General features: G+C 46.4%; 1 protein-coding gene across 4 annotated transcripts in view; it reads right to left on the bottom strand.

The window, feature by feature from the left end:
* Positions 1 to 14,056, bottom strand: part of mapk8ip1b (mitogen-activated protein kinase 8 interacting protein 1b) — a 198,029-nt gene that overhangs the window by 105,478 nt on the left and 78,495 nt on the right. For all 4 annotated transcript variants that reach the window (XM_052028808.1, XM_052028806.1, XM_052028807.1 and 1 more), the window contains exon 2: positions 39 to 144. Coding sequence is in view for 2 of the 4 variants with exons in the window: in XM_052028806.1 (XP_051884766.1) it covers positions 39 to 144 (106 nt within the window). In the remaining 2 variants the exon portion in view is untranslated. The remainder of the gene's footprint in view (positions 1 to 38; positions 145 to 14,056) is intronic.

Here is a 14,056-nt window from a genome sequence, read left to right as displayed (position 1 = left end):
GCTAACATCCAGTGTGCTCACTGTTCACGAGCTCTTACCCGAGTCGCCAGACCATCCTTACAGTGCAGACTGATCCCACATTCATCCGTTATTTCCGACAAGTCTTCATCTTCGAACTCTTCCAAGCTTATGTCATGGGTTAACCTGAAGTGGGACAAAGAATGAGAGACCAGGTCAGCACGGGTCAAACTGTGCTCATCGACACAAGGGGATAACATTCTACAGTTAGAGAGTCACACAGCACAGAAACAGGCCCTTCAGCCCAACTGGTCCATGCCAACCAAGACACCCATCTAAGCCAGTCCCATTTGCCTGCGTTTGGCCAATATCCCTCTCAACCTTTCCTATCCACATATCTGTCCAAATGTCTTTTAACTGTTGTACCTGCCTCAACCACTTCCTCTGGCAGCTCATTCCATAGACCCACCATCCTCTACGTGGGAAAGTTGCCCTTCAGGTTCCTATTAAATCTCTCCCCTCTCAGCTTAAACCCATGCCCTCTAGTTCTTGATTCCCCAACCCTGAGGGAAAGACTTTGTGCATTCACCCTATCTACATCCCTCATGATTTTATACACCTCTATAAGATCACCCCTCAGCCTCTCGCGCTACAATAAAAAAAAGCTCCAAGCTGTCCAAGCTCTCCCTATAACTCAGTCCCTCAGGTCCTGGGAACATCCTCGTAAATCTTTTCTGCACTCTTTCCAGCTTAATGGCAAGTTTTGCCAGCTTGTTGAACATGCAAGTGGGCTTATTGTGGCATTGGCTCAGGGAGGGTAGGACTCATTACTTCACAGCGCAGACCCAGTCCCGAAACATCATTGCAAAAGATTCCTGGACAGTCTTCCTGAACGGTGTTGCCCAAGGTGCTGGTTTTCCAGGTGAGATGTTAAAGTAAAACCTTCTCTGATCCTTCAGGTGGACATTCTGTGTTTTACATTTTTTTAAAAAAACAAGACCTTAAGGGTAATAATCTCTGGATTATTGCCCCGACCCATTTGCAAATGGGCACAGAAGCAGACAGATCAGGAAAATTAACATCTGGCTGAGGGACTGGTGTGGGAAAGAGGGATTCCTTTCATGAGACATAGTTTTGGGACAAGATAAGCTGTACCAATGAATGGGCTGCACCAGAAATGGGATGCTATAATGTTTGAGTAAAATGGATGAGTAAGTGTGCGGCAAAGGGCTCAAACTATTAAAAAGGGAGGAGGGATCCATGGGAAAGGCGAGAGGGGGAAAGTTTAAAGAGGAGTTACAAGTGATTTTATTTTCTTTACACACACACAGAGGGTGGTAGGTGCCTGGAACATGCTGCCAGTGGAAGAAGATACAACAGCAATGTTTATAAGATATCTTTATTAGTCACACGTACATCGAAACACACAGTGAAATACATTCTTCTTGCGTAGAGTGTTCTGGGGGCAGCCCGCAAGTGTCGCCACGCTTCCGGCGCCAACATAGCACGCCCACAACTTCCGAACCTGTACGTCTGTGGAATGTGGGAGGAAACCGGAGCACCCGGAGGAAACCCACGCAGTCACGGGGAGACCGTACAAACTCCTTACAGGCAGTGATCAGAATTGAACCCAGGTCACTGGTGCTGTAACAGCGTTAAGAGGTATTTAGCCAGACACAGAAGCAGGCAGGAGATGGAGGGATATGGACCATGCGCAGGCAGATGGGATTAGTTAAATTTAGCATGGCTGGCACAGACATTGTGGGCCACGAGGCCTGTTCGCATGCTGTTCCATGAAATGCTTAAATATATTGGTGTTGGTTTATTATTGTCACTTGTACCGAGGTACAGTGAAAAATTTGTCTTGCATACCATTCATACAGATCAATTCATTACACAGTGTATTGAGGTGGTACAGGGTAAAACAATAACAGAATACAGAGTAAAGTGTCACAGCTACAGGGAAGTGCATTGCAGGTAGACAATAAGGTGCAAGTTCATAACGAGGTAGATTGTGAGGTCAAGAGCCCATCTCATCGTACAAGGGAACAATTCAATAGTCTTACCACCATGGGATAGAAGCTGTTGGTGATGTGCCCTCAGGCTCCTGTATCTTTTGCCTGATGGGAGAAGAGAGAAGAGAGCATGACCCGGGTGGGTCTTTGATTATGCTGGTTGCTTCACCAAGGCAGCGAGAGGTATAAAGAGAGTCCATGGAAGGGAGGCTGGTTTCCGTGATGCGCTAGGCTGTGTCCACAACTCTCTGCAGTTTCTTGCGATCCTGGGCAGAGCAGTTGCCGTACCAAGCCGTGATACATCCAGATAGGATGCTTTCTATGGTGCATTGATACAAATTGGTGAGCATCGAAGGGGATATACCGAATTCCTTTAGCCTCCTGAGGAAGTAGAGGCGCAGGTGAGCTTTCTTGGCCGTGACGTCTAAGTGGTTGGACCAGGACAGGCTATCAACATAAAGGGTAAAGGAACAACTGAAGCAAGAGACCAAAATATCCACTGACATTCCCAGAAAACCTAATTAAAAAGGAGTTACCTGTCTGCACAGCGTCTGTAATAGATTGAATCACCTGTTGGAAGGAACCGGGCCTACCTGGGACTGCTGAGCCACAGTTCCAGGAAGCATGGGGCGTGGAATTAAACACTGCAAAGTGCAGTGAGAACATGTAACTCACTCCCACAGGGAGCGGTTCACGCATGGAAGGGCAAACCTTTGGGGTCATTAAAGGGAGCAGGGAGTAGAAAGCAAGGCTGATGAATTTAGCCAAGGAAAGACAGGAGAGGGTTTCAGTAGGGCACAAACCCCAGCATGGATTCAATGGGCCAAATGGCCTGCTCCTGTGCCATACATCTCATGTAGTCCTTGGTAAAAGATCCCAAGGTACAAGCTATCACTCAACCAGCTTTGTGAAACCATTACAGAGTTACATTTGCAGTGCTCTTTATGGGAGCTTACTGTGTGCATATCAGAGCTACGTTATTACAGTAACAACATTAAGAGTACTTGGTTAAGTGCCTTGTGAAAATATTGTAAATGAAACTATGCGGCACAAGCTCTTTCTAGTCAAATAGCTGAAGAAGTGAAAATAGATAAACACTAACATCCTGAGATGAGATAAGATTTCTTTATTAGTCACATGTACATCGAAACACACAGTGAAGTACATCTTTTTGCGTAGGGTGTTCTGGGGGCAGCCCGCAAGTGTTGCCACGCTTCCGTCACCAACATAGCATGCCCACAACTTCCTAACCTGTACGTCTTTGGAATGTGGGAGGAAACCGGAGCACCCGGAGGAAACCCACGCAGACACGGGGAGAACGTACAATCTCCTTACAGACAGTGGCTGGAATTGAACCTGGGTCGCTGGCGCTGTAATAGCGTTACACTAACCGCTACACTACCGTGCCTGCCCTTAGAGACACAAGCAATGAACAAAACACTGGAGGAACTCAGCGGGCCAGGCATCATCTGTGGAGAGAAATGGACAGTCGGTATTTTAAGACTTTCACCTGGACTGAAAGGTAGAGGGGAGATAGGCAGATAAAATGGTGGCGGGATTAACATCCTTACTCTCTGTTACAGTATATCCAGAGCAGTGCAGCAATGAGGAACCTTTCATCAACCTGGGGCATCCAGTGAGAACTTTGACATCACATCAGAGGCTTAAACATTTCTCCCTGATCTCACCTTCCTGTATTTCTGCTCGAGGTTTACAAGATTTCCCTTGCAAACAAACATACCTTTCTGCTTTGTAAATTCAGCATAGACTGCTCTGGACATATACCTTTCACAGAAACATTTTCAAGCATTTGTGGAAAGATGAGAGTGTGACCAACGAACATCCTGATCAAGAGCTAGCACTGACACAAAGAGCCAAATGGAAACAAAGGAACACAGAAGCCATTCGAGCCTTCTCTGTCATTCAATAGGATCTTGGCCAATCCTCTCTTTCACCACCATGTTCCTGCTCTCTCCCGCACAACCACTGATGCCTTGTGTCCAAAAATCTACCTACCTCCTTCTTTAATGTATTCAGCCACTTGGATCCCCAGACCTTTGTGGTGGTTCTGAATCAGGTTTATTATCACTGACGTACATGACGTGAAATTTGTTGTTTTGCAGCAGCAGTACAGTGCAAAGACGTAAAATGACAAGAAATTACAAAAGAAAATAAACAATTCGAAAAAAAAGAAGTCCTCGATGGGGGGGAGAGTTGTGCCTGTGCTCCACACCAGGCTGTGATACAACCCAGTCAGAATGCTCTTCACCGTACATCTGTAGAAAGGTGGAGAGCATTCTGACTGGTTGCATCACAGTCTGGTATGAAGGCTCCAATGCGCAGGATCGCAAGAGGCTGCAGAGGGTTGTAGACTCAGCCAGCTCCACCACGGGCACAACTCTCCCCGCCATCAAGGACATCTTCAAGAGGCGGCGCCTCAAGAAGGCGGCATCCATCACTAAGGACCCTCACCACCCGGGACATACCCTCTCCGTGTTACAACCATCGGGGAGGAGGTACAGGAGCCTGAAGACCCACACTCAACATTTCAGGAACTGCTTCTTTCCCTCCACCATCAGATTTCTGAACGGTCCACGAACCCATGAACACTACCTCGCTGTTCCTTCTTTTGGACCATTTATTTATCTTGTAATTTACAGTTTTTTGTCTTTGCACTGCACTGCTGCCGTAAAACAACACATTTCATCTCATATGTCAGTGATAATAAACCTGATTCTAATTTGTAAGAGTCTTTCGTGACACCTGAATGTCCTCAAGCTCCTAAGGAAGTAGAGCCGCTGGCATGTCTTCTTCATGATTGGATCAATGTGTTGCGTTCATTGCCTTCAAAGCGAAGAAATGCCTCCTCTTCTCAGTCCTAAATACGTTACCCTGTTTCCTGAGACACTGACCCCTGATACTACAGCCCCCAGCCTGTCAAGGCCAACTGTAAAATTTGCCTCTTCCTGTGCTGCAAGTTTCTGTGATTCTCATTCCACATCCTTTAGTCTTTGAATCAGGTTCGTACCTGGAGTCAGAAGGCTTGATGTATGGATCCATTGGATTGAGTACCTCAGAGATCTTGCTGCACCATTTCCTCCAGAATTCCTTTTATCTCAGATATGGGCAGGCACAGTAGTGTAACAGTTAGTGTAATGCTCTACAGCGCCAGCGACCCGGGTTCAAATTCGGCCACTGTCTGTAAGGAGTTTATACGTTCTCCCTGTGTCTGTGTGGGTTTCCTCCGGGTGCTCCAGTTTCCTCCCACATTCCAAACACATACGGGTTAGGAAGTTGTGGGCGTGCTATGTTGGTGACGGAAGTGTGGTGACACTTGTGGGCTGCCCCCAGAACACTCTACACAAAAGATGCATTTCACTGTGTTTCGATGCACATGTGACTAATAAAGATATCTTACCTTATCTTACTGACAGTGAATGAACCCCAGCGATGACCCTCTAAAGCATGTATCAATTTTCCCCAACACTAGAAGGTAATAATAAGTGAGAGTTCCTTATTTTGGAAACAGAAATGAGTTACCCTAGTACGATAAAATGGACTCTTGATGTCACAACCTGCCTCATTATGACCTTGTACCTTATTGTCAGCCTGCATTGCACTTCCCTGTAGCTGTGACACTTTACTCTGTATTCTGTTATTGTTTTTACCCTGTACTACCTCAGTGCGCTGTGTAATGAATTGATCTGTACGAATGGTATGCAAGACAAGTTTTTCACTGTACCTCAGTACAAGTGATAATAATAAACCAATACCAATACTGACATAACGTGTTCTTGGAGCTGCTAATCAGTTTTGTGCTCCACTGATCTGGCTGTGTGCTAGTCAGAGACCCATTACTTGACCCTACCTCATCAACGGAACACTACGGACCAACTCTTGCATTACAGTGGACTTGTCTCTGTGATTTTGTGTTTGTTTTTACACTAAGGTCTTGCTTTTGCACAGACTCTCCTTTCACTGTTGGACCTGCAGAGCAAATTAACATGCTGAAACACAGGTTTGCTGTCACTGGAGGCAGTGCTGTCATCAACAGAGGGTGGAAAGGTTTTGGGGTGTCAGGAAGTGGTAGTCTGCTCTTGTCCCTGTGGCATCGTACAGAGCTAATCCAGGCGAGTTTCAGGGCCTCGAGGTGCCTGTTGTGCGTTGTCCAGGACACAGAAACACGACAAAACAGGGTTCACTGTAGCCTGGTAGACAATGGGATTTGTTGTAGGTCTGAGCTTTTGATCTTCAAATATCCTTTTCCTCAATTGACTAAAGGCTCTGCTGGCACATTGAAGATGCTGCAAAATTCCAGTTAATGAAGACCAGCACACCATACACCTTCTTAATCTCCCTATTAACTTGCACAGCAATTTTGAAGGAGCCATGGACTTGGATCCCAAGATCCCTATGTTCCTCCACACGGCTAAGAATCCTGCCATTCAACTTGTACTCCTCCTTCAAGTTCATTCTTCCAAAGTGTATCAAACTTTTCCAGATTGAACTCCATCTGCCACTTCTCCGCCCAACATCCTGTCTATATCATGTTGTAACCTACGGCAACCTTCTACACTATCCACAACACCTCCAACCTTTGTGTCATCTTGGAAGGAAAGCCATTGATGAAGCAGCTGAAGATGGTTGGGCCTAGGACACTGCCCCAATGGACTCCTGCAGTGATGTCCTGAGTTGGATAACTGACCTCCAACAACCACAACCATCTTCTTCTATGCAATGTATGACTCCAACCATCGGATTGTTTCCGCTTTGAAGTCCATTGATTCAGTTTTACCAAAGCAACCATACTGCACTTCCCGTCGCTGTCTGTAAGGAGTTTGTACGTTCTCCCGTGTCTGCGTGGGTTTCCTCCGGGTGCTCCGGTTTCCTCCCACATTGCAAAGACGTACAGGTAGGTTAATTTGGGTTTAAAATGGGCAGCGCGGACTCGTTGGGCCGGAAGGGCCTGTTACCACGCTGTAAATAAAATTTAAATTTAAATTTAAAGTCGAGTTTATTGTAATCTGCACAAGTACATGTATGCACAGGTACAACGAAAAACTTGCTTGCAGCAGCATCACAGGCACATCACATCAGATAAGCAGCATTCACAAGAGAAACGTGAATTAAACATAAAGTAACCAAGAAAGAACACAATAAGAACAAAAAAAAATCCATTTTAGGTCAAAGTGATCATAGTGTTGCTAAACTCCAGTGAATAGTGTTGTGATGGTTGGTTCAAGAACCAAATGGTTGAAGGGAAGTAGCTGTTCCTGAACCTGGTGGTGTGGGACTTCAGGCTTCTGTACCTCCTGCCCGATGGTAGATGCGAGAAGATGGCATGGCCCAGATGGTGGGGATCTTTGATGATGGACATTTCCTTCTTGAGGCAGCACCTCCTGTAGATACTACTGATGGTGGGTAAACTTCAAATGCTGTCTTGATGTCAAGGACATCACTTTCACTTCACCATGTTTGGACCAAGACTGGGGTGAGGGCTGGTGATTGATCCGAGTGAAACCCAGACCAGGCATTGGTGAGTAGTCATTGGTGAGTAAGGTCTGCTTAGTAATGATGTTGATGCCAGCTTCCATTGTCAATGACTCTGTCTTTACCTCTCGTTGTCTTGGTGAAGCAGCCAGCATAATCAAAGACCCCACCCACCCGGGTCATGCTCTCTTCTCTCCTCTTCCATCGGGTAGAAGATACAGGAGCCTGAGGGCATGTACCACCAGACTTAAGGACAGCTTCTACCCTACTGTGATAAGACTATTGAACGGTTCCTTTATACAATGAGATGGACTATGACCTCACGATCTACCTTGCTCTGACCTTGCACCTTATTGCACTGCACTTTCTCCGTAGCTGTGACACTTTACTCTGTACTGTTATTGTTTTTACCTGTACTACATCAATGCACTCTGTACTAACTCAATGTAACTACACTGTGTAATGAATTGATCTGTACGATCGGTGTGCAAGACAAGTTTTTCACTGTACCTCGGTACAGTGACAATAATAAACCAATACCAAGGTGGAAAATTGGTGGATTGGATTTGTCCTGCTTTCTGTGGAAAGGACACACCAGGACAATTTTCCACATTGTTAGGTAGATGCCACAATTGTAACTGCACTGGAACAGCTTGGCCAGTTAATTCTGGAGGACAGGACTTCAGTACTAAAGCTGGATCGATATCTGACTCTGACCCTTGGCTACATCTCAGCCATTTCTTGATAGCACAGAGTGAATTGAGTGGCTCCTGTGATGCTGGAGATCTCAGGAGGGAGCAGAGGTGGATCATCTACATCTGATACAACAGAGTTGCAAATGCTTCGACCTTGCCTTTAATCACTCACACACTGGACCCTGCCATCACCGAAGATGAGAATGTTCTTGGAGTCTCCTCCACCATTAGCTATTCAACTGCCCGCCACCATTCATGACCAGATGTTGGACTGCAGATCTTCAATCAGATTTGTTGGTTGCTCGGCGACTTATATCTGTCCATTGCATGCAGTTTAGTCCTGTGTTGCATCTTCATAGGCTGGCACCTCCTCGTTGTTAGGTACTCCTGGTGCTGCTCCTCAGGGTCGATCCCCTGGCTTGACAAATGCAAAGGAAGGGTACGCGAGGCCGTGTGAATACAGCTTGTAGCGGTGAACGTTTCTGCCACTGCTGATGGTCCACAGGGCCTTACGGCTTCAGACGAGGTCACTGAATGTTTTTGTTTAATTCTCGACGCGTGGACGTCACCAACGATGAACCAGTCCTTGTCCACCCCCAAATCCCCCGGGACCGAAAGGTTGACGGGCGATTCTGAAAGTAGCTGAAGCCAACTGAAGGTCATCCACAAAGAGTCTGGAGTCAGATTGGGAAGGGCGGACAATCGCCTTCCACAAAGGAACGAGTGAACCTGGTGAGATTTACAACAATCCAGAACTCTCATGGTCAGCATTACTGACACCAGGTTTAAATTCCAGATTTACTTAATGCCAACTGAAGTCTCCAGATCAATACTCCAGGTCTCCGGCTACAAATTCACTAACATAACAACTATGCTACTGTAACTTTACATGCTGCTTAGAGCATTCTTGGGAGCTCCCAAAACACTCCACTGCAAGGTCACTGAAACAATCATAAAACAGCACAGGAACAGGCCCTTCGGCCCACAATATCTGTTCTGGCCACGATGCCAAATTAAACTAATCCCTTCTGCCTGCACGTTGACCCATATCCCTCCATTCCCTGCATAGTCAGCTGCCTATCAAAAAGTCTCTTGAACACCACAGTCATATCAGCTTTCACCACCACCCCTGGCAGCACATTCCAGGCACCTACAACTGTGTAAAAAAAACCTTCCCACCTCACCTTAAAGCTATGCTCTCTAGTAGTTGACATTTCTACCCTGGGAAAAAGATTCCGGCTGTCTGCCCTATCTATGCCTCTCATAATTTTATAAACTTCTACAAATTGTTATAATTTAATAAACTTTTATATTCGGTCCGTCACCAAAGACTTGCAAATTTCTACAGCTGTACAGTGGAGAGCATTCTGTCTGGTTGCATCATCGCCTGGTGTGGAGGCTCCAATGTGCAGGAATGGAAGAGGCTGCAGAGGGTTGTAGACTCAGCCAGCTCCATCACAGGCACAACCCTCTCCACCATTGAGGACAAACCTGATTCTGAAACCAGAGAAGAACAAACTTGATGGTCTGTTCTCTTATTAAGATGGAAGGAAAAATGTTCCGCAGAAAACTGGGAGACTTCCCACTTATGTTCAGTTCTGGCCGCCTCATTATAGGAAGGAAGTGGAAGCTTTAGAGAGGTGCAGAGGAGATTTACCAGGATGCTGCCTGGATTGGAGAGCATGTCTTATGAAGACAGGTTGAGTGAGCTCGGGCTTTTCTCATTGGAGAGAAGAAGGATGAGAGGTGACTTGATAGAGGTGTACAAGATGATGAGGCATAGATCGAGTGGACAGTCAGAGACTTTTTCCCAGGGCAACAATGGTTAACACGAGGGGGCATAATTTTAAGGTGATTGGAGGAAGGTATGGGGGGATGTCAGGGGTAAGTTTTTTTTTTACAGAGAGTGGTGGGTGTGTGGAACGCACTGCTGGCAGAGGTTGTGGGGGCAGATACATTAGGGACATTTAAGAGATTCTTAGGTAGGCACATGACTGATAGAAAATTGGGGGGCTATGTGGGAGGGAAGGGTTAGATAGATCTTAGAGCAGGATAAAATGTTGGCACAACATTGTGGGCTGAAGGGCCTGTACTGTAATGTTCTATGTTCCTTGTATGTCTTCACCCATCCGAGCAGGCACGTGCAGACAACATTAAAGCAAACATATATTAAAAAATCGTGGGACGTGGGCATTGGTAGTGAGACCAACATTTATTGTCCAGCACTAAATGCTCTCGAGAAGGTGGTAGCAAGTTGGACTGCAGATCTTCCATCAGGTGACTTAGATCCATTGCACGCTGTCTTGTCTTGTGTTACACCTTCACTGGCTGGCATCTCATCGCTGCTGACACTCTTGCAAGGACACAATCCTTTTTTCTCAATTTCTCCTCCTCCGCCGCATCTGATCCCACAATGAGGCTTTCCACTCCAGAATATCCGAGATGTCCAACTTCTCTTCTAACCGTGGCTTCCCCCCAACTGTGGTCGAGAGAGCTCACACCCGTATCTCTGCCATTTCCTGCACCTCCGCTCTCACCCCCACCCCTCCCAAACCCAATAGGGATAGGGTCCCCCTTGTCCTCACATTTCATCTGCTGATACTCTTGGCACGCCATTCACCACAGTTCTTCTGATAAAATGCTCTCATGACACAGTGGGGAGGGAGTTCCAAGGTTAGCTCCAGCAACACTGAAAGAGTGGCAGTATACTTCCAGGCCGGGGTTACCATTCCCAAGTGCCGTGATAAGGGACCTGGTGTGCAGCTGTGGGTTCCCATTCCCAAGTGCCCTGATAGGGGGACCTGCATGTTCCCCTTGTCCTTCCAGACAGTAGAGGCTGTAGCCATCAAAGAAGTTGCAGCAATCCAAGACATCCACGAGCTCTGCTCACGTCAAGGTGTAGAAGGCTATGTACCAAGTGCTGGTAAGTGGGATCAGCACAGATGGGTACTTGATGGTCAACATAAACACAGAGCCTTTTTCCATGCTGTATGACTGTGTACAAGCTACAACCATTAGCTGGATCCTAGGGGGATCTTGGCTTCAAAGAGAAGGTTTGCAGGGATAACCCTACAACTGTTAGTACCCAGAAATGCTGTGAGCCTCACTTCAGGGGTTGAATCTGCTAGAATGCAAAACATCTTGTGATCACGTGCCATTGAAGTGCATTGTGCAGAATTAATGAGCTTTGTAAATCCGACATTAACAGGTCGATGCTACTGCAACAGTGGTGCTCACTCACGTCATTACTTCAGTGTAATGAATCTTTCCAAGGTGGCTCAAGAGACCAAACAGATGCGACACTAAGCCACTTCAGGAGTTATTACGAAGATAAAAATATTTTAACACAAGGAGGCCATTTGGCCTTTCAGATCCATGCCAGCCCCCAGCAGAGCAATCCCATTCTCCCTTTCTCTTCCCCCCCATCCTTCAGTGACATTCTCTCTCACACATGCCCAACAACTCCCCTTTGATTTTTTTTGCCATCAACTTTCACCGAAGGACACGTTACTGTGGGCAAATAACCTAACCACCAGCACATCTTAGTAAATTGGTTTATTGCTGTCAAATGTACCAAGGTACAGTGAGAAACTTTGTTTTGCATGCCATCCATACAGATCATTTCATTACAACAGTGCATTGAGGTAGTACAAGAGAAAACAATAACAGAATGCAGAATAAAGTGTTACAGTAACAGAGAAAGTGCAGTGCAGGCAGACAATAAGGTGCAAGGTCATAACGAGGTAGATTGTGAGGTCTTATCAGAACTGGGGACCGTTCATAGTCTTATAACAGTGGGACAGAAGCTGTCCTTGAGCCTGGTGGTACGTGCTTTCAGGCTTTTGTATCTTCTGCCCGATGGGTGGTGGTGGGGCACGCAAGTGAGGAGAGAAGAGAGAATGCCTGGGGTGGGTGGGGTCTTTGATTACATTGGCTGCTTTACTGAGGTAGTGAGAGGTGTAAACAGAGGATGAGGGGGGAAATGGAGCACCTACACAGTCACAGGGAGAACGTGCAAACTCCACACAGACAGCGCCAGAGGTCAGGATCGAACCCAGGTTCCTTGAGCTGTGAAGTCGCAGCATGAAGAATTCAGAATTTGGCCCCTCAAGCCTGCCCTGCCATTCACTAAGATCAGGGATGGAATAATTGTAACCTTACCTCCACAATCCCCTCAACCCTGATAACCTTTCACCCCAATGCTTTTCAAGAACTTACCTACTTTTGCCTTAAAAATATTCAAAGACTCTGCTTCCAGCGTCCTTTGAGAAAGGATGTTGCGAAGACCGACAACACTCAGTCAAAAAAAAATTGCACCTCATCTCTGTCTTAAATCAAAGACGAACTTATTGTCATTTGCAGAAGTAGATGTGTGTACAGGTGCAATGAAAATCTTACTTGCAGCAGCATCACAGGCACATAGCATCAGATACACAACATTCACAAAAAAACATTATGCATAATTTTTACTATAAAGAATACAATTAGATATCTTTATTTAGATATCTTTATTAGTCACATGTACATTGAAGCACACAGTGAAATGCATCTTGCGTAGAGTGTTCTGGGGGCAGCCCGCAAGTGTCACCACGCTTCCAGCACCAACACAGCATGCCCACAATTTCCTAACCTGGTTTTGGAATGTGGGAGGAAACCGGAGCACCCAGACACAGGGAGAATGTACAAACTCCTTACAGACAGCGGCCGAAATTGAACCCAGGTCACTGGCGCTGTAATAGCATCATGCTAACCGCTACACATTAGAACAAGAGATCAACCCTTAGTTTTCACAAAAAAACAAAGTACTGGAGGAACTCTTTTCCCCAGGGTAGGGGAGCTCAAAACCTGGGGGCATAGGTTTAGGGGAGAGGAGAAAGATTTAAAAGGGACCTGAGGGGCAACCTTTTCATGCAGAGGGTGGTGAGTATATGGAACGAGCTGCCAGAGGAAGTGGGTGAGGCAGGCACAACAGTATCATTTAAGAAGCACTTGGATAGGTACTTGGAGGGGTGGGGCTTGGAGGGATATGGGCCGAATGCAGGGAATTGGGATGAGATGGGTGGGCACTGTGGTTGACATGGACTGGTTGGGCCGAAAGGCCTGTATCTGTGCTGTTATTGCTCTGTGACTCTAACTCAGCGGGTCAGGCAGCATCTGTGGAGGGAAATGGACAGTCAACATTTCGGGTCAAGACGCTTCATCTGGACTCGTCCCTTACAACTGACAAAAAGCTTGCTCACAGAGGTAAGAGGGTCTTGGTGGAGAGAGGGGCCAAGAGGGCATGGGGAGGTAGTGGAGGGGGTAGGGAAAGGGGAAAATGGATTTCCAGAGCACTCAGCCACTGTAGCTGAAGGCAGAGACCACACTGGTGTTCATTCTGAAAACAAGGGTGTTCAAGAAGGCAAAACTGGCGGTGTGAAAGTCGACCTACGCTCTGCAATAAATCAAACAGCAGAACCAAAGAACTTACGATTAATGCTTTATTAGTTTAATGCTAGCGGGAGTGATGGATACAGAGAAAGAGTAAACAGTGTAACCCGAGCTCTGTACTAGACTCACTCAAAGATGCCCCAGTTAGTGTGTACTTTTATACCCCCTTCGTGAGGGACCTTGGTGGGAAGTTGCACTCACTACGGCAATTGCTTGCAGCAAGCATTCAGCAAAACAAGATATATCTAAAAAAACATTTCTTTCTCACCCACACCTGGCCTCACTTCCAGCCATAACTACAGTCACCGCATGGCTGAGATAATTCTTTACCATGGGAAGGATAGCTGACTATGAGGAGAATAGCTGCATACCATGAACCCTTGCATTCCCCGTCAATAACTCTTGCATTCCCAGTTATCTTTTACAGTGGAGTGCAGAGATGAGAGGGTTGGAGGGCCAGAGGAAAGG

Source organism: Pristis pectinata, chromosome 14 (genome assembly GCF_009764475.1).
Source record: "Pristis pectinata isolate sPriPec2 chromosome 14, sPriPec2.1.pri, whole genome shotgun sequence".
NCBI lineage: Eukaryota > Metazoa > Chordata > Chondrichthyes > Rhinopristiformes > Pristidae > Pristis > Pristis pectinata.
Note: the sequence above shows the minus strand (reverse complement) of the source record. Positions and strands in the feature narration are given on the sequence as shown.